The following is a 26,177-nucleotide window of genomic DNA, read 5'->3' on the forward strand; positions in this document are numbered from 1 at the left end:
TCTGGGATGTCAAGTAAAATATCTCAGACTCAGAATTTTTTTGCAAAAAAAGTTTTTTAATAGGTTTGTGGATCAAACGTTTTGTGTTGTTTCCTTGTCCAAATATTCTAGAAACTTGAAGGCCTTCAACCATACAGGGCCAGGCCCTGAGAATTCCAGTCATATTTGTAGCCAGTGGATTTTGCTTATCCATCATTCTGTTTTCCTGCCTCCTCTTAAGCCCTGCAGACCTTGACCACGCCCCATCTACCTTGCTCCAAATCTTTCTATGATGATTTTCCATGTCCTTATTTTGGCTGCTGGCCCCAACACTGCCTCTCTTCAGCCAAGTAATGGTTAGCATTATAATTCTAAATGCCTATTTAGCTCTACTTTGGATTGTAAGTTTTTCAAGCAAAGTCTTAAAGAGTATTTGTTGAATGGCTGAATGGATACATATGTCAGCATGATTTGTAAATAAAAGAGGAAATGAAAGACATGCTTTGAATTAAGAACTTCTAAAATCCCCATGAGAGTCAACAGCAAAAAAAGAAAGAAAGAAAGAAAGAAAGAAAAAAAAAGGTCTCCAAACAGTAAAATTGGCATCTTTTGGTCATTGGAAATTCTGCTGCCAAATTTGGAAAATTATGGACTTGGTTGAATGAGGCCATAAATCTTTCTTTGTAAACTACCTTTCGTAGTGCTTGCCTTTGTGATTTGTGCAACTATCATCTTTCTCTAACCATGATCCTGTCAACTGGTCTAACCAGCCTTTCTCGCTGTGTGTTAGGGCTAAATTCCAGCCATTAAACAATGCCTGCTTTTTTTTTTTTCTTCCCAAGGGCACACAACTTCACTTACGACAACCATGCTCTTTATGAAGGAAGTCTGTGGCTAGTTAGGAATGCTTTTTAAACTATGACGCATCTCTTTCTTTTGGTGAGGGTGTGTAGATCAGCCTCCATCTTCCTCCTGGCCTCACCTCTGACTTTTCAGTAGATGTGTTGTGTGTCTACAGTAAGTATGATAATGCTCCTTCCTACCCATTGTCCTGACACAGCTTGAATACAGATCAGCAGGTTCAACTGCCAAATTCTAGGAAAATGGGTACTTGAGTTGACATTAGAAAGAGTCTTTGGGTAAAACTATTACAAAACTTTCTTGATTTTTTTCCCCCTACAGTATAAGATGGTGCTTAATACGATACTGAGGATTGTATTTTACTGAGTTTTCCTCATTCCCTAGATCCTTGTTAAGTGTGTGCATGGTGAATGAGTCAGTACTGAGGAGGAACTTTTGTTCTACTTGATCTCTAAAATGCCTGCCATGTTCTGATTCTTTTGAACTAAAGCATCAATTAGTACATTTATTTACCTTTTTGGAGGAGGGATTGCTTTTATCTGTTATTTTATCATTTGACTCCTTTCTCATCTCAAAGAGCACAGCAATGAAATGTTAGGATTCAGGAGCCAAATATTCCTAAACAGGAATCAGAATAGGCAGGGCTTTACAAATGTGGAAACAGCAGGGGTGACTTCAGAGATGTTTGAAGGAAGAATTACTTGGGATGTTACATAATATGAGTCAACCCTGGGTGAAAGTTTGTTCCTTTTTCTTTTCAGTTTTCTCTCAGTAATTCAGGGCTGGGATGTACCTGATACTTCTGTATCTCTGACTCTGTCTCTCTCTGTCTCTGTCTCTCTGTCTTTCTGTCTCTCTCCCCCTCCCCCATCCTCCTTCCATTTGTGCCAGTACTAGGGCTTTAACTCAGGGGCTTATGCTCTGGCTTGGTTTTTTTCTAGCAAGACTTGTGCTTGAGCCACAGCTCCACTTTGGTTTTTACTAGTTAATTGGAGAGGAGAGTCTCCTGGACAGATTTTGAATCTCTCAGCCTCCTGAGTTGCTAGGATCCGAGGTCTTAGTCATGAGCACTTGGTTTAGCCTCCCTGCCAGCACTGATTACCTTGTTTTGTTTGCAGATTATTTTATGATTCCTACCATTAAGAGGAAGTGACTGTTAGGTTCCCCTGGGGAAAAATGAGCCCCTTCCTCTTTGTTCTCCCTGGGGGCACTCATGGCCCCCTCTAGAAATCACCTCCCAGCACCTGTAACCCAGGTACCTGGCTGGTGCACCTGGGTTAGTGGGAGGTCCCCAGGCTCTGAAGTCACTTCCTCTTCCTTTGAGGTCACTTGGGTTCTGCTAATGAACTCTCTTCCGCCTGAACAACCGTGTGGAGGTATCCTTTCTCCAACTCTTCCAGTGACATCAAGGTTTAGTTAGTGCATGCTTATAAATGGGAAGCTTCTTTCTCAAGATTCACAGGGCTGAAAGTAATCACAGTATCACTGAAATCTTAATACAAACTGCAGAAGGATGTGACACCAATGGGTGGCAGGAGAATGATGACATTTGGGACTCACGGGGGAAAGGAAGAACTGGGAAATTCCACTGCCAAATGTCTCGTCTTGGGAAATGAGCTGCGGGCGGGCACATGCGGCAGGGCGATGGCTTCCAGATGTGCAGTTGGCGGCTCTGATGGAAACGAGATTGAAAAGGCAAGGGAAGAGCCTGAATGTGGCTTAGGAGGACAATCAAGTTGCTTCCTTTATAAAGTGGCCAATTTGGCAAAGCTGAACTTCTCTCAAACCAGTGTTCTTAGCAGGGAAAGTTCAAAGCTCTCCTTGAAGGGTGCAGAATGACTTCTAGATTGTACTACAGGGCAGTTGTAGGGTTTAGGTGTGTCACCGCACCTCACTTGGCCACATATTGCTTTTGTCGCTGTTTCTCAGTAAGATGCTCCTGGCGTGCTGGTGGCTCACACCTGTCATCCTAACTCCTCATGGCTGAGATCTGAGGATTGCCACTTAAGGCCAGTTCGGGTAGGAAAGTCCTGAGACTCTTTCCTCCAATGAACCATCAAAAAGCCAAAGTTCGAAGTGTGGCTCAAGTGGTAGGGTACTACCCTTGAGAGGAAAAAGCTCAGGGATATAGCATCCAGGTCCTGAGTTCAAGCCGCAGTACCGGCACAAAAAATAAAAAGAATCCAGGCTTGACATAATGTTTTTGTAAATCAGACTTCATTATGCTACTTTTCTCTGGTTGCATTTCTGTAAGCAGTTGCCGAAGACAAATCTCATCAGCTCAGCAATTTCCTGTCTCCCTCCTGCCATTTAACGTTCCCTTCTGTCCTGCTTGCCTCTTGTATTTCTCCTTCAACCTCTCATTTTCCTGCATTTTTATGACCTCTGAGTTCAGGTCCACTCTTAGTTTCTTTTCACATTTGTGCCGATGTATTTTCTGAGTATGACTGCATCAGAAGTGTTCTATTAACTAACGTGATTGTAATATATTGCCGACTCCCTGTTAGCGATTTCTGAGCCCCTTGATTGAGCTCATATTCCCCTTGAATGGACACAGGAACGTTGTTGCTCCAACTCCTAAAGTAGAAATTGGATTCATTTCCCCCACATACAGCGGTGCAGTGATAACCCAACTAGAGCGAAGCCGTCTTAGTTCATCAGTCCACCAGGAGGGCAGGCCAGACAATTCTTTCCCAAGGAATATGTCGGTTATCAGAATCGAAGCCAGGACCATTTCGGAGAGCCAGTTCATTTTATAATTTTATGATGTTCCTCCTGCCTGCCTCCTTTCGAATGGCTTCACTTTTCTATTTCATTTCCCAATCCTGAACATTGGAGTTTAAAGAGCCCCTTTTTTATGGAGTGTATGTTAAAGTGCTCTGTGAAGCAATATATTTATTACCTGCAGTGAAATGGCTTTTCACAGCCAGGCAGCCTTCGTAGCCCCCGTGCTCCCTGTACATTTAAAGAAGTTTTGCTCCTTGTGTCTTAATGACAGCAAAGAAAGGCAATGCGTGTATATGTGTGTGCACATGTGTGCATCTCTGTACTGAGTTTGTGTGTGTGTGTGTGTGTGTGCATGTGTGCATCTCAGTGCTGTACCTGTGTGTGTATGTGTGTGTGTTTGTACATGTGTATATATTTGGTGTATATGTGTGTGTCTCTCTGTGGGTGTTAGGGGAAGGGAGTCTTAGAGCCTCTAATGAGCACGTTTCCGTTTTTCATTCCCTCAGATGCTCAGTGGCTTCCATATGTGTGCTGCATGCAGCTTTGTTCATCCAGTTTGGTACTGCTAACCTTGGAGTTGCTTTTGATGGAGAACATGTGTAGCCATTGTATCTTTCACTTATGTTTATGCCTGAGATCCAATCTGGAAGAGCTTTGGAACTGAAAGAGAAAGATAGGGAAAAAAAAAACCCAGAAAGAATAGTGTGTGTGTGTGTGTGTGTGTGTGTGTGTGTGTGTGTGTGTGTGTGTGTGTGTGTGTGTGTGTGTGTGTGTGTGTGTGTGTGTGTGTCTGTAAGGGGGGGAGTGCGTGCACGCGCATATTGCCATTCTGATGTGTTCCTAACAGAGATGTCAGGCTGTCAAATAGCTGTCTCTAGAAGCCTCTCTGGATTCCGTTTAGTGAAGAGGTCTCCTTTTTTGTGACTGCCATTTGTCCTATCGGTTTCGCAGCCACCACCTGGAGACCCAGCAAATATGGTTAAACTGGCCCATTTTCAGTAGCAATTTATTTTCCTTTATTGTTTCCCCCTGAGTTTGAAGATGGTAGTCTTGTCTGTCTTGGGGAAGGGCAGAAGGCTGATTAATTTGTTATTAATTTGTTGTTCCTCTGGAGACATTTTTGGATGATTGTTTTCACATATTCCCACAATTAGAGAACAAAAGTGAAGATGAATTCCATCTGGGAAGAGCCCTAATCGCTAGTTGCCCAGGGCAGCTTTGTTAGATAAGATTAAGGATTTCATGAATGCTCCCTCTTTCCCCTGGCTGTTACACAGCTGTGTCAGCCCTTGTCAATCGCAGCACCGCTAGATAACAATTGACTGGAGATGACACCACAGCAGAGGAAAGGCGAGCATTATCAGGCAGCCTGGTTTTATACATCTCAAGTACGGCCTTCCTTCCCAGGCCCCAAAACGTGCCCAAGAGGACCGCCTTTATGTCTCCTTCAATGGGAAGAGGAAGAGGCTGGCAGTTCAGCAGGCAAAAGCAAATGTTTCAGTTCTTAGGAAATGGCCACAATTGCCATTATGTCCACAGAGACCCGCCTTGTTTCATTTGTATTCTTCATTATTTGCGTGGTTGTCTTTAAACTGAAATTTCTCACTCTAATGAATCACTGCTTTTATTTGTATTCGAAAATCTGTAAATCCTTTCTTCACCTTCCAGCATTCCCTAGATTGCCTACGGAAGACTTACACGTCCCCTTGGTTGTATTACATTAAATATCAGTACAATGAACTTAGAACACTAGAAGGCAGGTTGAAAGGCAGACTACTGAGCTTAAGAGGAGAAGTTCTTCAAGACCATCCTACCTTGAAAAAGACCAACCTAGGCAGCCCAGGGTTTCCTTTACCAGCAGCTTTGTATGAGAAATGGCTGTGGGTGTGGGAGTAGTGGCAGGCCTGTGGACATACCAGTCCACCGCATGACAGATGGCCAAATGACTTTTTAAACAAGACATGCTTGTACTGGAGAAGACAAAAATGTAGAAGACATTTCTACATGATGTTTTTAAGTAAGGTAAATGATGAGCTGATAACCCTCCAGACCTTTTTTAACCCTAAGACAAAATTCCTTCTTGTTTTCCTGACAGCACCATCATCCATTGCTTTGGTGCAGGCTAAAGAAGTCACAAGATACAGCGTGGCTCTGGCTTGGCTGGAACCAGATCGGCCCAATGGGGTTATCTTAGAATATGAAGTCAAGTATTATGAGAAGGTAATACTGTTCCCTCCTTTTCCTTCCCTTCCCTCTCTTTGGCCTTTCTCCTTCCTCTCTTCCCTCCTTCCCTCCATCCTTCCCTCTTCCAATCCTTCTTGCCCCCTCCTTCCATCTCTTCCTTCCCTCTCTCTGTCCTTCTTCCTTCTCCCTCCCTTTCTTTCCTCTTTTCCCTCCCTTTCACCCTTCCTCTCTCCTTACCCCCCTTTCCTTTCTTCCCTCCTTCCCTCTTTCCTTCCTTCCTTCCATTTTGTTTTTGACCAGTTCTAACTCATGAAATTCCTATGACTATCAGTATGAAATGTATTTTGTTTCTCTATCAGATCTGAAGTTTATTATTTAGTTATCTTAAAACATTGAAATACATTATGTTTAATATAACTGTAGTTCTTCTTTCTATCTAGTATGGAAAGGAAAACAGCTAAGAGGTCCTCATGTATAATTCTTCCATCAGGGAGACTGATTTACAGGAGTGAAGCAATGATGTGTTTGAACACATCACTGCTATGAGTGATGGTATGTGGGTTCTGGTGACTTTTAATAGAAAATTGGGGATGCAAGATTGCATTCTTCTGCCCCTTAAAGTTATAAGAATGTATTATTTTTACAAATAACTTGTCATTTAAAGGACAGAATTTTAAAGACAGCTATTTATGTCCAAGGCTATCTAGAAAATGAACAATTGCTTCTCCTTTTTAAAGATAATCATTTATTGGATTTTTTTTATTAAAAGCAGAAAAGGGATTGGACTCTTACTTTTTTTTATTGAAATCAGATTACCGTATTTTTGGCATTTCTTAGACAAAACATACAAAAAAAGACAAGGGACATTAAATTGCTTATTATGGAACTAGAAGAGCACCAGCCATCAGTTAATGTTTTGTTTTTCTTCTTCCCACAAATACTTATCAACAACAATCAGACTTGAATTCTGCATTTCTTTCAACATGTCCAAAGTAGTTCCAACATTAAAGATAATGCAGGCCTTCTAGAGACTCTGTGCAGCTCCATTTACTTTCAATTCCTGAGACTGGCTCAGCTTCAATATTGTGTCTAAAGTCAGCAGGGGACTTAACGCTGCTGCCTTCCCCAATTGTATCTCCCTGTGATACAGGACCAGAACGAGCGGAGCTATCGTATTGTTCGGACAGCCGCCAGGAACACGGACATCAAAGGTTTGAATCCTCTGACTTCGTACGTTTTCCATGTGCGGGCCAGGACAGCTGCCGGCTACGGTGACTTCAGTGAGCCGCTGGAGGTCACAACCAACACAGGTAACATGGACCACCTAGACCCATTCCCGGTTCTTTCACAGCCTAGAGTGAATCCCACCAAGGTGAAATCGAAGGAGCGTTCTACTCGTTTTGGTTGGCATCCATCTTCTTGCAATGGATGTGGTATGAAATAAGAAAGCCAATGTCTGCAACTTGGGCAATCTCATGCTATTTAAGGAAAAACCATTTTTCATAGTATATCAGATCTGTCTTTTCATATGAATAAACAATGTTGCCAATTTTGCTTTCTCATTTGGAGCCTTCTACAAACCATGAAAAATGGGATTACCAAGCTGACTAATTGAGGGTTATATAGCTACCCTACATTAAGATAAGAACTTTTCTTCCTGAGAACATTAAAGAAGGAGCCAAATATACCATTCCCCCCCCCACCCCTACTTATTTCTTGGAACTCGTTTAAATCAAATCAGATCAGCTGTGTGTATGTTTTTAAGCCCATTTTCGATAAACATACCAAATCTCTATACACATGAGTTGGATCCAAGCTGGAGTATAAAATTCCTTACAAGCTAGAATTGGACCTATTTGATAAGATGTTAGGGCAGAATTTTTAATATTCGTTATAGAAGAGGATTTCACTGATACATTATTAAATATAATGAAAATGAAAGAAAATCAGACAAGAAAGTAAGGTTGGATGAGAAGAAGACTGAAATCCTTGATAGTATAAAGTGATGACATAAAGGAAAACGGATCAGAGTATCTTTGCCATGTGGAATTTAATGTTTCTGTTTGCCGTGCAATGATAGAAAGCAGGTATTTGTCTTACAAACGTTGTCTTAGACAGTACTGTTGCATGAACATTTACCGAGGGTCCACAGAAACTTCCAGCAATCCCAATAGGTTCAGAAGGTTGAATGTGGGGACGCAGTCAGAAGTTCTACCTCTCAGAACCTTTCCCCACTTGCCCCCTGTGTGATTGTTGTTCCAGTGCCTTCCCGGATCATTGGAGATGGAGCCAACTCCACCGTTCTTCTGGTCTCTGTCTCCGGCAGTGTGGTGCTCGTGGTCATACTCATTGCCGCTTTTGTCATCAGTAAGAGGTAAGGACTGAAACCACTCTTGTATGCACCTCACCTTCTCGGTTTTATGGGGAAGCCTTTTGTCTTCTCTACACGAAGCCGAGGCTTATGATTAGCTTCATAAACATGGCGTTTGCATGCCAAACTCCTTCCTCATAGCTTTGATCTTCCCGTGGCCTTCCTGGAGCTGACACTGGCAGTCTACCCTGCTGGGAGTCTCAGAAAAGCCCAACCAATGCCAGGAAAACCAAGCCGAAGAAAAAGCCAATGGGAGATGTGTTGATATTTCAAGCTGTAAAGTGTTACATGCATCCCTTTGTTAAGAGGGACTTCACTGTAAGCATCCCTTCGTCCAGAGGGACTTCCCTGACAAAGGAAAAAAAAAATAAAAACATCTTTCACATGGGTTGACAATAATGGTTATGAAAGCAACGCATGCTTTCTCTCTGCCTTCCCACAGCAGAGGTTGTCAGCATTCCCAGAGGCTCACCACTGAGCATGGGGTGGCATGGCGTTGCAGAGTTTCTATGCTCTGAGTGCTGACAGTCTAACTTGATACTGACAAAGAAATCCAGAAAGGCATAACAGCGGCTTTGCCAGCGTATTCCTTGGAAGGCCCTTTTTCTGCTGCTTTGCCTCCATTCGCTTTTCACACTGCCCTCACCATCCCTTACGAGCCCCACGTCTGGGCCTTCATCTTAGGGTTTTGATGGTTAAGCTTCTCATGTCATACAAGAGGAGGAGGAACATGTGATCATTGTTTAGGATTATTTCATTGCCCTGGTGGTCAGGAGAGCTACTGCTGGTTCCCCTGTAGCCCTGCTTGGCTCTTAGGCAGTAACTGTCGCACCGTCCCTCTCTGCCTGCTGCTGATTTCACCAGTGCCACAGTAGCACCTTGGCTATTGTCACTGCGTATGCCAGTGCACATTAAAAAGAGGGTGGTAACCACAGCTGCCTGGATGGTGCCAGTTGTCCCATGCCCTTCTTAACATCCAGGCTTCCACCTTCACTCTCCAGAATGTCCTGGTGTAGAGGAGCTGAATGCTTCAGCCTGCTTTGGTGTAGAGCAGTGCCTCATTCTTTCTGGCCTGTGTATTTGGGAATGAGTTTGCTTGTATTGGTATGACGTCTGTCAGACAAGTTGGAGTGGAGAAGTAAGTGGAATCGCCACGATGCTATTAAACTTTGGAAGTCAGTCAAGAAGAGTCTTGTGTGTTATCATTTGAGTTTGCCTCCATGCATGTGCCATGCCTGTAACGTGTGGGAAAAGTGTGTGTATGGGTGGTATTTATCCATCCAGTATCTGGGAAACAGGGATTTGGGAAAGGGGATTGGGCAGACATTTCAGGGGATTAGATTTTAAGAATTCCTGCATTGGAAATTTTTGCAGCATCATTAAATAATGTTTGTGAGGCAGTGAAGACATTTAAAATAAGTGTGTGTCTCAGAAACAATGGGCTGAAATCCAGAATCATGTGGTCCTTAGAACACTCCTCAGTAGCCAAGAGGGCTTGTCTCGTGTCCTGACCACATTCTTCATGCTGTTCGGGGACATTCTGGAGTTGTAGTCCAGCTTTCCTTTAGCCACTTGTTTTTTTCATTTTATCTATCCCTGAATACAGCAAACTGAGGTGTTTAGAGATAAATCTTGTCACTATGTGTTTCTTCCATTGACCAAAAGAAAAAGGAAAAAAAACCCGTCAAAATGTAATTCAGAGAGTGAAAATTATTAAAAGTCATAGTGATAGAAAATAGCAACCTCATGCTTGATGACTTAATTCCCTTTCTGGTTGTACTGACCACTTTATTATATAAGGTAGGACTGATAGCAGGATGCATTGGTTTTCCAGTTCTGAGTCTCCCCCTCCCTGGGAGGATTGAGTCTGTCGAGTTATCCAGCGATGATTCCTGTTCCTTATCCCCCATTAAAAAAAAGCTGTCACTCCCCAAGGCTGATAAACATGGGTTGGTGATTGGTCCTCAATGGATCACTTTTTAGAAAATGAAATGTCAACCCTTTGCCCTCATATTGATTCTTCTTTAGTGCTGGTCATAAAGCTGTCAGGGGAAGGGTTTCCTGGAGCCAGGTAGCTGACAGGTTTGCAGGAGCTGATGCACACTCAGCCAATTCTTCTCCCGTGCAGGTTGTCTGTCTGCTCTGTTATCTCCAACTACCAATGTTCAACAGAGATTGGTGCAGGTGAACAGAGAGGAGACAAGTATTGCGGACAAAAGTTAGACCCAGGGCTTTCATAAAAATACAAATCAAAGCAATGAGTGGTATCCTGGAAATCATGTTGCCAGATTTCTGCAGCCAGCAATAGGAGAAAGCGACTGATTAAGATGTCTAAGCCTACCCAATCTAGGCTGTGCCCTTGGCCAGTGGAATTCTGAGAGTCACAGAATATTGATGCCAGAGAGGAGGCTAGCAATGAATCCCTTCTAGTGACTGCTTGAAACTTGAAGCCTATCTCTGGCAAGGAGTAGATAGAAAGGAGAAATTTTTCAGTGTTTCTAAGGAACACCAGGAGAAAATGTGTCTGTTTGGTGATTTGTTATTTAAAGGAAGGTTCATAGTTGGCATCATGCTGGATTTTGAAATAGCAATTGTTTCATTGATTTTACTATATTCTCTATATTACATACATTATATTATTATATATTATAATATATATTATTATATATAATACACTATATTACATACATATATTCTCTATATTACATACATTACTATATTACACTGCCAAGTCTGAGCTTAAGGTCAGGTGTGATCATGTACAATGGATACATTTTTGGTGTTTCTCTTGGGGCCAACCTGAATGTGTAAGCATTTGGGTCTCTCAGAGAAAGAATCGCACTACTTGATGTAAAACCTTTATTTACATATTTGACAGAAGATATTACATAGTGTGTGTTCATTTAGATGTATGTTTATACTGCTTACATGATGTCAAGTAAATTAATTTACATTTCTATGAGCATCATTGATCAGTGTCTTCATCCCTCAAGCTACATTTCGGGATGGAATCAAGATTGCCCATGGCATAATTGTACCTGTCCTGTAGTTCACAGGCATGACACTGTGTGATGCCGTCACCAGGAATCTTAGTCTACAAGCCACTATTTCCTTAATTACATATTTAGATATTTGTGATCTCTGCAGTGTTGCCACTTGCTTTATTGCATTTCGAAACGATTGCTCTGAAAGGACTGTTAACATTGGGGTTATATAACAATTCAGAAGTCATAACCTCCAGGACTAATGGCTGAAATTTCTGTGTGAAATTTCTCTGACAATTCCCTTTTAGACCAGCAGTTGCATCAGTTCACCTTGAAAAACATCCTAAGGCAGTATGAATTCAGATAGTTTTAGGATAGCCTCTTTTCCCCAATACTATTTTCTTGTTCACACGTGAGAACTATAATACAAAAAGAGTGTTCCTGAGGATTTTGCTTTATTATTTACTTTAGGGGAGAAAAAAGTTGGTGGCCAAGGAAAAGTATTAACTTGATAATAAAGCATTCATTACTTTTATAATAACTTTCTAATAATTGCTAGCCATACTTTGCTTTTACTTACTCTAGGATTAAGAAGTGAAGGCATAATTTAGATACATCTATCAGTCTTGGAAACTTGTGGTCCATGGATGAACAACAAGTCCTAAATACCCAATGCAAAGTCAGAGTTTGTAACTTTTGTGTTCTTATTGGAGGTGAATATTTCTGACTTTGGAGCTAACAGTTCACAGGATGCTAACATGGTTTCTTTTCCTCCTGTATCTGTCTTCCCCTGTGCCTTAATTTTCTTCTCTGAAATATTATGATCACATAAGAATTGAACACACTTAAATGTGAGCCTAAGTTGGCTCTGATGAAGTCATGTAAATTTGCACAATTAGGGGGCAAATGGCACCTGAGGAACACTATTTACTTGCATGCAATCGTGTGGTTCAATCCCAACTATTTCAAAATGCTGCTCATGAAGAACATTCAGACATCATTCAGCGTGAGAACAAGGACAGCATAGGAAAAGGGAAAATGAAGGCTGGCCTCGGTGAATCTTCATGGGTGATGGGGTTGAGCGCTGGCCAGGGGCCCTCTAGAAGTCTAGCTTCTTATTATGTTGCCAATCTCCTTGAATCTGCACTGTTAGCCAAATAAATTACTTACCTTTTACTAATTGGTTTTGGAATGATGAACCCCATCCACCAAAATCTGTCCACTTGATCATGAAAGTTCCATTTTGATAAAAGCAGGCTCTAGGCCTGTGGTTTGTTTTTACTGAATAGTCAAGGTGCCAGAAACAACACATTGGGCTGGGAGGGTTCAGGCTGTTCCTAACTATGTTGGTTAATACTCTCATTAGTGGAGCCCTGGGATGACAGAGGGGAGGGCCAGGCCCTTTGCCAGAACCCCTGCTGTGAAAAGGCTTCCTGTTCCCTACTGACCACTCACTCTACTTACAGCTCTTCTCCTGCCCCTCTGGGTCAGCCTGTCTACAACTCTGTAATTAAGAAAAAATCTTCCACAAAGCTTTGCTTCCGCCATTCAGGTGATCTGCCTCAGATGTCGGCTCTTCTTTGGGCTCTTGGGTTGCTCCAGGCAGGCTGTCCTAAGAGTAAGAGCCTGTCCTGGGACAATAATGAGCCACATTGTCCTCCTTTGAGCCAAGGGGAAAGGAAAGGGTCATCAGGTGACAAAAGTCAAGAAGAACGTGGACATTTTTGTTTCCAAGGTATTATTAGAGAGCTAATGGGGCTGCAATTAGCCTTCGAACAATAATCCTGGTGTTTCATTTGTTGGCATTCTGTGTCCCGGTAGGGTCCTCTCCCCCAAATAACACTCTGAGTAAGGAAGTGCCAGTAAAATAGACACCTTCATCACTCTTCCAATGCCTCTTTCTATGCTGAGAAGTCTGAGGAAAGCATGAGAAAATCAGTCTTGTAATTAATGACTCCTGGCATTTGTATTTCCTCTGGCTTTGCTACCTTTAATGAATGTTTTTGATGTAAAACCAAAAGCCATGTTCCTGGGCAGCTTGAGGCTGAAGGTTTCTACGTGCATGCCAGGGGGTTGGGAATGTGGTTCAATGATTAGGCACTAAGCATGCACAAGACCCTCCTGGTCTGCAATGTTAAAGATCTAAAATGGTTTAACAGATTGCAGGGCTTTGGGCAGCACTGATAAATTGCAATTCCTCAACTAGCAGACTCTGTTGTGCCTTGATTGGTGTAGTCTAGTCTCCTATTATTTTCTTATGAGAGGCAAAGGAAGGATGGATAGAGAAGACATCGGAGGGACAATCTTTCATAGAATGTTGTTTGATTTATGAAGCAATAGATTTTAAGGGCAGATGTGCTGGGTGCAGGGAGCGCACACCTGGAATCAATCCTCTGTACCTAAGATCTCGATTTGAAGCTAGCTCAGGCAGAAAACATGAGACTCTTATTCCAATTAGAGAAAACCTGCAAGAAGAGTAGCTGAAGTGGCAAAGCACCAGTCTTGAGGGAGACAGCTAAGTGAGGGCCATGAGGCCCTGAGTTCAAGGCCCGAGCTGGCCACTGATGGTTCACACCTGTAATCCTAACTACTCAGGAGGCTGAGATCTAAGGATTGCGGTTCCAAGGCAGCCCGAGCAGGAAAGTCCGTGAGACTCCTCTCTCCAATAAACCACCAGAAAACCAGAAGTAGCACAGTGGCTGAAGTGGTAAAGTGCTTGCCTTGAGCTGAAGAGCTCAGGGACAGCACCTAGGCCAAGAGTTCAAGCCCCATGACCAACAACACCAAAAAAAAGTTGAATCCAATTTAAGTAAATTTACTGATAAATTTACTATTACTTCTCACCAGTTACCTTGTAATTGCTCCTCTAGGGGAGAACCTGTGAATTACAGACTGGATCATGGTAGCTCTGGAGTTCTTGTAACTCAGTGTGTGTGTTGGGGGGGGCTGTGTCCTCTCATCTGTACAATGGGGTGAATGTGTGGCTCTCCACCTGATTCCTTTCACGAGGTTGTTGTGAAGATGCAATGAAGGCCCTTTGAAAAGTTAAATACAAAGGAAAACACAGGCTGTTATTTGGTACCAAAATATGCACGCTTCAGATACTCGTGGTAACTGGGGTCTCCGTTTTGCAAAGCTGGTTCCTACTTTGCAAACAGTTAGGGGAGGAGATAACGTACGTGATGAGAGCACTTTGAAAAGTTAAATGCCATGTAAAAGTGCAAAGTATTTATTATTTGCAAGGGACTTAACCACGTGGAGGAACATCTGTAGGCTCCCAGGGCCTGATTGCCAAGCTGGTTCTTGCAATGGTTGACAACTGGGAGAGGATGTGGGAGGGAAGTCCTGAGCATGCGCTCTGCGATGGGCGGCACCTCACCAAGCTTTGGCTGGCTTCTTTAGGTTCTCTGCTGCGTTCTCCTTTGCCTGGTCGTTCTGCCTTTCCACCCTTATGCAAAGCTCAGGAGTTGAGGGATCAGATTCTGACAAGACCTCAGGCTCTGTGGCCCAGAGGAGTCTTTCCTTAGCTTGTAGCTTTCATTTCTTCATCTGAGAGTCTTAACTTTTCCTTAAAACTCAGGCAACACCAGGTGATTATAAATTTCAATGTTAATTTTACATACCGATAGCGTCACAGAAACTGCACTTTTTGTTCACTGACTTAGCTTCAGCCTCCTAAACTCTAGAGCTGTGATACCAACTGAGCTGATTTACCAATTGCTTTTTAGCATATACATTGTCCTGAGTCAATATCTAAGGTCTAGGGTATGGGTGCTGACCCATAGAGCCTTTGCCTAACACATGCAGAACCTTGGCCTCATCTCCAGCATCACATACATTAAAAAAATGTCTGTGCGCCCATGTGTATGTGTATAGATTTAATATATTTGCTTCTTATCTTCAGCTATTTTCTGCTTTGTATAAATGATGCTTATATTTCTCATTTGAGATTTATATCTTCTGCAGATTTATAATTCCCCTGACTTTGTAATAAAACCAAATTCAAAACCAAATCTCACTGGGCAGTGGAGGCAGAATATAAACTTTAAAATCCATGAGCCATTTTTACTGGAAGAATATTTAGTCAAAACTAGTTTTCTATAAAATCTTATTTGATTTAGTACCCAGCAAATATTTGCTCCCTAAATGTTCTCGAGTAATTGAAAGATTTATATGTCGTAAGAGAAACGAACAGCTACATTGTTTTAAAAGTATAATATGATAGTGAGCCTGTGTGGTAGTGACTATGGTATTTATAGCAACGGGGCTCACTATGAATTGCTATAACATACTGAATATTATTGCCATTGGGTTTAGGCAGAATTATTCATGACAACTCATTGTAATTAAAAATATAAATGTGTTTATATAATGGCTAGTAAACTTGTCTTCAATAGTATAAGGTTTCTCTGGCGATTGAAATTATATTTATAAAGTATTTAAAATATATAGTTAAGAGCAGAGCTCTGGACTCTTGGCATTAGATTTGAAACCATGACTTGTCAGCCCTCTGACCCATTCCTTGTGGACCTCAGTTTTCTTATCTGTAAAATGTATATTGAATATTTGCTTGACTTGAATTATGCTAATAAAGAACTTGTCTTATGGCTTTTGTCATCGCTTTTGTGTTAGAGGAAAATTATTTTTGTTTCTCATTTTTTAATAGGCGGAGTAAATATAGTAAAGCCAAGCAAGAAGCAGACGAAGAAAAACATTTAAATCAAGGTACCAGAAGAAAATGTTTTGAGGGAGGTGGGTCATGGGGCTTGAACTCAGGGCCTGGGTTCTGTCCAAGCTTTTTTGCTCAAGGCTAGTGCTCTACAACTTTGAGCCACAGCATCACTTACAGTTTTCTGGTGGTTAATTGGAAATAAGAGTTTCATGGACTTTCTTGCCTGAGCTGGCTTCAAACTGTGATCCTGAGATCTCAGCCTCATGAGCAGCTAGGATTAAGGCATGAACCATCAACACTCAGTGAAAAATATTTTTATTTCTAGAGTATATTTCATATTTTCTAGTTTAGAAGGGCCTAAAATGAATATGGCTGCTAATGTTTGTATAATGTATTCCTTGTCCAAACAATATATTTCTAGGGCATCAATCTGCAACAAATGATTTGAGATTATTTAAAGTAAGGTTAAAGATGAGGGGTAGAAAAGTTCCTATGGATTTTTCATTTTCATTATTTTATCCTCACTCTGGCACGTTCCAGTAGCTTAAGGGGTAGTTATCTTAAAGAACTTCATGGGTAATTTTTCTGATCGAAGCTAAAAATTGGGGTTGGGGTGGTAGAAGAAAAAGAAACAAGATAGTAATCCTTACTCTCCACTGAACAGCATTACGTGATGTAGAGTTAGTGACTGCAGTATCTTTTGTGGTTGTTTGTTTGTTTAATGGATTGTAGGGTATATTGATGTTCCAGATGGGCTCAAGGAATTAATTCAATGAAGTGGCTCCAGAATGATTTAAACAGTCAGTGAAGGAACACTGGAGCATTGGGCACACCTTGCCTGTACTGTCTCATACCTCAGCCAATGTCACGTATGCTGTTAGGGACATAGCTCATGCAAACAGAAAGTAAACTTGAACTTTAACAGGCTGACAGCTAACATATGAACGAAGATGTGCATAACATTAGCATAGGAGGTAGAGGAAAGAGAACCACTAGGAGAAGCTTCTATCTGCTGCGAAGTTTAACAACGTTCTATGTAGTCTTTCTTGTTTTCATTCTATAAAACTTGGTTTACTCACTAATAAAAACCAGAGCAAGATTTTAAGCGTTTTCATTTCCCAAAGACCAGACAGCTAAACCAACTTTTTCTATGTTAAGGATTTATGTTTAGTGGTGGTTCCTGATAAGTGTTCTGTCCACCTATCCCATCTTCATTATTTAGGCGTTAGAACATACGTGGATCCTTTTACATATGAAGATCCTAACCAGGCAGTAAGAGAATTTGCCAAAGAAATCGATGCCTCCTGTATAAAGATTGAAAAAGTCATAGGAGTTGGTAAGTGCCTGAGCCTCTGACTAATAAGTCTGCTTTTTCTGATGGATATTATATATTTAAGTTATAGAAATGTACATATGTGAAAATATATTTTGTATTTATCTAGATTTGAAAATACTGTATGATGAAATTTCCATATTCAAAGCATAAAGTGTGCTATGCGATGAAGTACTTCAGCTCAAAATTTGATTATTTATTTATTTATTTTGGTCAGTCATGGAGCCTGAACTCTGGGCCTAGGCGCTATCCCTCAGCTCTTCAGCTCAAAGCTGAGCCACAGCACCACTTCCAGTTTTTTCTGCTTATGTGGTGCTGAGGAATCCAACCCCTGGCCTCATGTATACAAGGCAAGCACTCTACCACTGAGTCACCTTCCCAGCCCAAAATTTGATTTTTGAATGGAATGAATAGGCGTGTGTGAAAACTAAAGTCAGACTAAATTAAATGTTCATTTTATTTTTAACCATAACTCTTAAGAGTTTCAGCAAGTTTTGGGTTTTTTTTTTTTTATTTTTGTCCCTTCCCCTCCTCCAAAGTATACTCTGATAAAATGGAGCTAATTGTGTGTGTTTCAGTGTCTGGGGAGAGAATTACATGAAATGGTCTAGGCAAGGTTCTGTAATCAAGTACAGAATGAATGTTAGCGATTTCTTTTCTTCCGGTCCATCTCAGATTCTCCTTTTCCACTTTCAAAGGTGAATTTGGTGAAGTCTGTAGCGGGCGTCTCAAAGTACCCGGCAAGAGAGAGATCTGTGTAGCTATCAAGACTCTGAAAGCCGGTTATACAGACAAGCAGAGGAGAGACTTCCTGAGTGAAGCCAGTATCATGGGACAGTTTGACCACCCAAACATTATCCACTTGGAAGGTGTTGTCACCAAATGTAAGTATTCAAGTCACTCCCTTTTCAAAGCCAAGTTCGGCATTACTGGGAAATTAAACACACATTTTCTTTCCAGGGAAATGACAGATGGCACAGACCCACTGATTGCTAATAGGAGGAAATCAGCCCAGGACAAGTCATTAATCTTGCAGTCAACTCTAAATGGGTCTATGGTTTCAGCTGATATCCTTCCCTCCAAGGCAGCTTGTGTGAAATTTTAGGAAAAATATAATCTTGCCAATTTTTGATATGCCATACTATCTTTCAAAATCTTTGCTAGGCCAAATGGATTGTCACAGAGTAGGCGCAAGCAGATGGGAAGCAAAATAAAAGTTAAATACATTTCCATAAGATGCACACCAAAAAGCCCCACCACACCTTATGCTGGAAGTGTTGGCTCCAGGTGCAGGGAGTGAATCTGGGGAATCTTTATTGTCGGGAGATTTGCTTGTCTGCTCTGCCTGATGGATGGCTGTTCCATACCTATTTACAGTAACACCTGGTTGAACCTTCCTTTCTTCGTCCATTAGCATTCTCTAAGGCTATGAACCATGCTTCAGTTAAAACACAGCACAGCTCAACAAGTGCACTTGCAAAGCAAACCCTGAGCACATCTTCAAGGCTGGCTAAGACTGGCTTAGAAAGTGCCCCTTAGATAGGACAGCTGAAGCGGTCACTATTTAAGGTGGCTGTGTTCCAAGAGCCCTAATATCTACTGTTTCCAGCCAGGATCTTGTAAGCCTGGGGCTATGTCAGCAGGAAGGCCAGACTTTTTTTTTTTTTTTTGATTCAAGGTGTCAGTGAAAATGTGCTCACAGGTGAGACAATGGCTGTTTCAGTAGTTAAAGCCCTGGCTGAGGTAGAGAGGGTTTAAAAGGAAAAGTGAGATGTAAACTGTTGGTTAAATATTAGTAGGATGCAGTCCTGAAGATCTGTAGAAGTAGAAATGGGAGGTTACTAAAAAGGGAAAATAGTCCCCTCCAATTTACATAGACTTAAGAAGCTTCTTAACCTTCTGGGGAAGTTTAATTCAGCAGTTGGGGTGGGGTCCCTGAGTTTGCATTTCTAAAGAGCTCAGGACTAAGGAAGCCCTCTCTCTGGAGAAGCATTAGCCTAGGGGCAAAGCAGTTCACCTTGGTTGGTGGCTCAATTTTTCTGTTTCTGATTCTTTTTTTGTTAAAACAAAAAAAAAGAAAAGAAATGGTGCTAAACCAGGAACTTGCCTTACAAAGTTATTTGGAAGGGAGATGAGTGTGGTAAAATAAAATATTTGGAGTAGGGTGCCTAACAGTAGATTTTAAAATGCACACACACCTTACCTAGTGTTATTATATCTTAAAAGGTCCACCTTTCCTCATCTTGAGAATCCTTCAAAACTGGAAACTTGGTGCCAAGGATATATACTTTTCTGCCTACGGTGAAGGCTATAATTAGCATAGAGTAGCTCTATTTGCTTTTTAAGATTAGTTTTACCGACAGGATATTTTTCTGTTGCCCATGGCCTTCAGAGCTACCTAGAGCCCCTGACTACTTTAATTAAAAGACAACATTCCCTTTAAATACTTGTGCAGGTCCATTTTCTTAATTTAAAAAAAAAAAAAAAGAGGCTGTGTTCCACTCAGGGTGTTTTTCCTGCTGCAGATAGTGATTTTCATGATACTTCTACAGAAAAGACAAGAAACAGGGAATCTTTGTGTTAAAGTCCCACCGTGCCTCTAAAACCCGTAGCTATTACAGCTGTAACTGTTATAAATGACTGGATACATTTGCATAATGCAGTTGCCACTGAATTAAAATGATTTAAAATTTCCACCACAGGAGCTTGTCTGGGTTCTCTGCCCTCTTCTCCCAGTACCCCCATACTCTACACCTGGGGCTGGGGGTGGGGGTACTGGGAGGGGGCCTCCATTCCTGAGCCCAGCCTTAGAAGACCTAATGTGGGTGTGGCCTTTCCTCTTTATTCCTCTTGTAGAGCTTGTAAAGTTTTGGACAAATGGGTATGTTTTAGTAAACAGAAAAGGAAATGTAGAGAAATTATGTAGCTGGTGCCGAGAGTCGGGGTAGGGAGGTGTGAGGGTGAAAGGCTGGAGTGGAAGAGTGTGAATTCTTTACCAGCACTTTCCTGAGTTACTTCCTAAATTGACAAGTGGATCCTAAATTCTCTCTACTCTTCTTCCCTCTCTTCGGGGTTTTCTCTTTCCCCAAAGCTCCAGAGGCACTAGTAAAATGAAAATAGGTGTTAATGCAAAGACATGAGAGTACCTGTCCTTCATTACATGACAAAGTATCTTTTGACGGAGGCAGATTAATTAAAACTCACTTAGACATATTTGTTCTGTGCTAAGACTGGTAGCCAGTAAATGAGTCTGAAAATACAGACCTTCCCATTTAGGCTGAAGAAGGATCAAAAGACGAACCACAATTGGTATCTTCAGAAGATAGGAAGAGATTTGATTCATCCTTTAGTCTTTACCACCATAACTACGGTTTTTTCCAGATGTCTTTCCTTGCTTGAAATTTCAATCTCCCTGGAACAGTCTTCTAATACAAAAATGGTTGCCTTTAAAAGATTTCCTAGACAGGACACACACACACACACACACACACACACACACACACACACACACAGGACACACACACACACACACACACACACACACACACACACACACACACACACACACACACACACACACACACACACACACACACACACACACACACACACACACACACACACGGTTTTTTCCAGATGTCTTTCCTTGCTTGAAATTTCAATCTCCCTGGAACAGTCTTCTAATACAAAAAAAATGGTTGCCTTTAAAAGATTTCCTAGACAGGACGGACACACACACACACACACACACACACACACACACACACACACACACACACACACACACACACACACACACACACACACACACACACACACACACACACACACACCACACTCAAGGACTTGGACATCACTGATACCAAAAACTTGTCAAAACCTTTAGCTCAAACGTGAAGGTATGTCTTGCCTTCTCCCCACTCCAAAATAATTAGGAAAATTCCCAGTCAATTGTACAGCAATAAAAGTGGGAATATTTTTAATGTATCAAATAGGCATTAATTTACCCTCAAAGGAATTTTTAATGGATTTTTTAAAATTCTTCCTTCTCTTGGTTCAAAACTGGAGGATTACCATGGTTTATCTCCACTCTCCTCCAATTCCTTCCTTCTAGAAAGCCCTCAGGAAGAAGGAATTTCAGACCTTGAGTTCATTGTCAGTGAAAATGAATAACAACTAAACATGTTATTTTCTAAACCCTTTAGAAGGAGAACTAAACTGAAATAAGACTTTCTTCCCCCACTGCCCATAAAACACATTTTTATTCTTTGCCAGGAGAGAGGGAAAGGAGCAAGACCATTCCAGTTGTGAATTCAAATATCTGTTGTAGATGAAATGACTTTACTAAATGCCTTCTGTGATGGTTTGGGAGATTTGTTTGCTTTTTAAAGGGAGCAAGAGAAGAAGTTAATTTATAGATAAGGAAAGGGTACAACCCCAGCCAGAGCAAGACAAAGACAAAGCCTCACCTTTTGCCTGCTTGGATTTGAAGAGTGGCTGACTGTGTAACAAAAGATCTACCTCTGCCATAGAGATTGCCCCTCTGAAATCTGGGTTTCCAGAAATAAAGAAAATGGTTTCTGGGCCCATGGACATCCTTAGCATCCCACAAGTGGCTCTTCCGGGGACAAAATAAATTAATTACCCCATAGTTGCTTTTTTTTCTTCTTCTTCTTCACATTTAATCAGGTCTGCCCATTCATAGTTTTCCCTTTTTGCTCGCTAGAGCAATTATCCATTCACATGCTCCCTGGATACCAGAGGCCACTTCAGTGAAAGACCTTGTCAACAAAGCCACCCAAAGGGTTAACTTTCCAGATGGAATCTAAACCTACTCGTCCTTTTAATATTTCATCCCTAGCTTCCCACAGCTGAGGCATAAGCTTGGCTTGTTTTAATTAAATTAGATCGCACAAGACAGGTGTCTTGGCAGTAAAATTGTGCACAGCCCATTTTTATCTCATTAACTGCCACTCTCATCAAGGGTTTTTGTTTTTCTTTCTGAAAACTCTAGGTAAACCAGTAATGATCATCACAGAGTACATGGAGAATGGTTCCTTGGATGCTTTCCTCAGGGTATGTGTCTACTTTATATTAAGCCTCCAAGTAAATATTAGTACTGAGAAAAGAATGATTCCTTATATTCATCCTGTTGGAATGGACTCATGTACTTTTAAACTAGAGCAGCAGAAGAAGGAGAGATATAGAGAATGATATGAATTTTTTTCTTTATAGGCTATTAAATAATCCATAGATGAGGAAGGTAGTATTTGATTTATTCTAGTATCGTGGAATTGTTTGAGCCCGTAGATTCATTACAGTTGGACAATTTCCATCTATCACAGGAAAGCAAACCCAGCTCCTTGAATACTTTTTACTAGAGAGTCAGTAACTTTGGTTCAGCAAGGCCCAGAAATCATGTTGAAGTTTCATTGCATACCGGATGCAGTTATCAAAAATCGATCATGGTAATAAATGCTTAGTGATAATGAATGTGGCCGAATGCTGATGGTATTACTCCCCGCTTCCTTCCTATGCAGAAGAATGATGGCAGATTTACAGTCATCCAGCTGGTGGGCATGCTTCGTGGCATTGGGTCAGGGATGAAGTATTTATCTGACATGAGTTATGTACACCGAGATTTGGCTGCTCGCAACATCCTGGTAAACAGCAATTTGGTCTGCAAAGTATCTGATTTTGGTATGTCCCGAGTGCTGGAGGATGACCCGGAAGCAGCTTATACCACTAGGGTAAGGATGATTTTTCTATCTCTGGTTTGTTCTGTGTTCTGTGATAAGACAGCATCTCTCCTTTTACCTTGAAGGCTAAGCCCTTCCTGATTTTTGTAATTCATATTTTTAATATTCATAAACCCTTTTAAAAGTTATCTTAGGTAGCTATAGAAAAGTTTCAACATGTCAGCGTATGAGTACAGTGCTCAAAAGAAGAGGGACTCTTTCTACAGAGCTGGCTAAAATGATCATGAGTAAGCTAAGCGAGCTGAGTTCCACCACTGATGGCTCATGCCTGTAACCTGGCTACTCAGGAGGCTTGAAGCTAGGCTGGGCAGACAAATCCTAGCAAAAAGGAGACAGGAGCTGTGGCCCAAGTAGTAGAGCCCCACCCTTGAGCTAAAAAGTTGAGTAAGAGTAAGAGGCCCTGAGTTCAAGACCCAGTCCTGACACCACCCCCCTCCAGAGAAACAAAAATAAGCTAGCTGAGAAATACTTATCAAGAATAATTTACTCACCAGATGATAAATTATTAAGAAAACCATGAGGTAGTGTCATTTACTGTGCATATGTTTGGTTTTTTTTTTTTTTTGTATTGAAACTTGTATTTTTTGCTAACTTGTTTAATTTCTCTTTCTTCCTTCTTTACTACTCCAGAGATTTTCTGATTGACTCTTTTCGGTTCATTAGGAAAAAGAAAAGTCCTTAATCTAAATACGTAAAGACAATACTTCTAGTTGGTTGGCTACAATAATGTATATACAGGATTTATAAAACATTTATGCTATGCAAGGCTTTCCAGTGAATCTGATGACCTTCATTTTACTATTGATAGACAAGCCTGGATTCGGGTATAGTTTAAGAGTATTCAGTATACAGTTAATGAGTAGGGTATGTTAGCTTGACAGTCTGAATGTAAAATACTAATGGAATAAACACAGAATCATTAAATTGTTATTGGCTATTAAAGCTGAGCCTGTTCCTAATCAACATGAAGTGGACAGCTAACATCCTTTTTTTTTTCTTTTTAACACTCATTTTTGTGTATGCAATCCTAAACACTGGGTTTTATGTTTGGTTGGTTATGGGGGTGATTTGTTTAATTTCTCCAGCAGTAATGTTGACTGATATATAAATACCCTCTATGGAACTTCAAGTCCATTCATTTATGCCTTCAGTGTGAATATGGGGATCTTTAGGGTTTTTTGTCAGTAGTTGGAGAAAAAAAGTTATAGAGGCTTCTAGGATGACATATTTGCAGAGAGGGAGAAACCATTGGTCATATTAAGGCAGGCAGTATCCCAAGTGTCATTCTGTAAGCAAGGAATATTATGAACACAATACAATGGGTTTTCAGAGTGAACTGTGGTATATCAAAGAAATTCACAGGGCAATTTGATTGCCCCGTATTAGCCCTAATCAAACCAAGAAAACTTAAATAATGGCTGCTTGAATCGCTCATGGGTTTAAATTCAAGTAGCGTTGATTTCCCAAGATGGAACCCTAGGTAATTTGAAACTCAATTAAAAATACTTTGTGCGTAAGGATAATCAAGTCACAGACATTTGAGGATTTAAAGGGAAAGATTTTAGTTTTTCTGAGTGATATTTTGTCATTTCATATTTACAAGTAGTAATTTAAAAATACATTAAATAGTAATTGAAGGTCTGTCTTACTCTATTAAGTTCACTAATAAGATCTACTATGTGATATCATTTGGCTTTCTCTGAAAGCCATTTTAGCATATTTTGCAGAAACAGAACCAAAATTACTATATTTAGCAAGTTATCTTCTACATATATTGAGTATATACGAATCTATACTATATGAAAGAAGGATAGAGATTTGGAGAAAGGGACAGGAGAGCCTTCCTCTCTTGCTTAGATTTTTTGCTCAAGGCTGGCACTCTTAACACTTGAGCCACAGCCTTACTTCTGCTATTTTGCTGGGTAATTGGAGATAAGAGTCTCTTGGATTTGTCTGCCCTGACTCAACCTTCTGAGGAGCTAGGAGTATAGGCATGAGCAGTAATGCTTGGCAATTTCTAGAGCAGTATTAAGCTGCTTTATGACACAATGCAATAAGAAGTCAAAACAAGTGTCAGCTACCTATCCTTTGATAATCATCGAATAACAGATGTATTTTACGAAGCCTCAGCTTACCTGTGTTTTATAATATTGCCCTAAGCAGAGCTTAGATACCAGGTAGGCTGTTAAGAAATAATTAGACAGATTACTTACCCACTTCCCAGTAACTAAGTAAACAGGAGAACAGTCTCAACCAGAAAGACTTTAGTTAAAATAAACAAGTCTCATAGTTTTGTTTTTAAGAGCCATCTCAGCTGTGCTGCTGTCTTGCTTGGCATTCAGAAATAAAAATGGCAAATCAGTGAGGTTACTTAGGGTGTAACTTATGGCTCAAATATTCACAGGGTGGCAAGATTCCTATCCGGTGGACTGCGCCAGAAGCAATTGCCTATCGTAAATTCACATCAGCAAGTGATGTATGGAGCTACGGAATCGTTATGTGGGAAGTGATGTCATACGGAGAGAGACCCTACTGGGATATGTCCAATCAAGATGTAAGTCTCCGTGTTCTGAAATATGTGTCTTCTTCACATTGAGATTGAGGATGTTCTGCATTATCGTACAAAGAAGTGAGCCCTGAGGATGATACCATGTTTTTAATGCTACATCTATCTAGTCATTTCACTCCAACCTTATGACCAGTGATGAGTTTGTATTTTAAGATCAGAACTCAAATGCCATAGTATGGAAGAAAGCAAGAAGACTCCATAGATGTATTGTATTGCTCAACAATATATGGTAGAATTTTTTTTTGGTGAACTTCCAAAACTATACTAGCTCAAAATTAAACTGAATTTTAAGAGAATACAAAGGTTATGAAAAACAAATTTCACATGTGATAAAACTGACTTGAAAGAATCATAGCGGGGGGTGGGGGGGAAACTAGTGAATATTTTAAAACTGGCATAGTTGTAATTAGAGCTTGCCCCATGAGGACTCTAAAATAAAGCTTCACTAAATGACCCTTTGTAAATTATGCACGTCCCTTTAAATATACCATCTGGACTAGTTCGTAAGGGAGTTTCTCTGATGCCTGCAATTTCAGAAAAGCATTCAATAATGACACTAATAAGATTCCAGACTAATAGAATTTAATTACAAACATCTCCAGTGAGGAGGAACGAAAAAACAAAACAAAGATCAGGGGTCTTCTTAGAACACATTTTAGCTAATCTTGAAAAACTTTTAGATTGTTTTAGAAGGATTGGAAATCTGATCAAAATAAAATGGCTCCCTATACTTTTAGA

At 40.8% G+C, this 26,177-nt stretch overlaps 1 protein-coding gene across 3 annotated transcripts in view; it reads left to right on the forward strand.

Moving 5' to 3' along the window:
* Epha4 (EPH receptor A4) overlaps window positions 1-26,177 on the forward strand; it is a 144,211-nt gene that overhangs the window by 101,902 nt on the left and 16,132 nt on the right. For all 3 annotated transcript variants that reach the window (XM_070016136.1, XM_070016147.1, XM_070016158.1), the window contains exons 6-14: window positions 5,663-5,787; window positions 6,902-7,061; window positions 8,014-8,125; window positions 15,773-15,831; window positions 17,001-17,114; window positions 17,810-17,995; window positions 22,126-22,187; window positions 22,652-22,861; window positions 25,275-25,424. In XM_070016136.1, the coding sequence (XP_069872237.1) occupies window positions 5,663-5,787; window positions 6,902-7,061; window positions 8,014-8,125; window positions 15,773-15,831; window positions 17,001-17,114; window positions 17,810-17,995; window positions 22,126-22,187; window positions 22,652-22,861; window positions 25,275-25,424 (1,178 nt within the window). The remainder of the gene's footprint in view (window positions 1-5,662; window positions 5,788-6,901; window positions 7,062-8,013; window positions 8,126-15,772; window positions 15,832-17,000; window positions 17,115-17,809; window positions 17,996-22,125; window positions 22,188-22,651; window positions 22,862-25,274; window positions 25,425-26,177) is intronic.

The sequence above is a fragment of the Dipodomys merriami genome, unplaced genomic scaffold (assembly GCF_024711535.1).
Source record: "Dipodomys merriami isolate MVZ:Mamm:240054 unplaced genomic scaffold, mDipMer1.0.p SCAF_1, whole genome shotgun sequence".
In the NCBI taxonomy this organism is placed as follows: Eukaryota; Metazoa; Chordata; class Mammalia; order Rodentia; family Heteromyidae; genus Dipodomys; species Dipodomys merriami.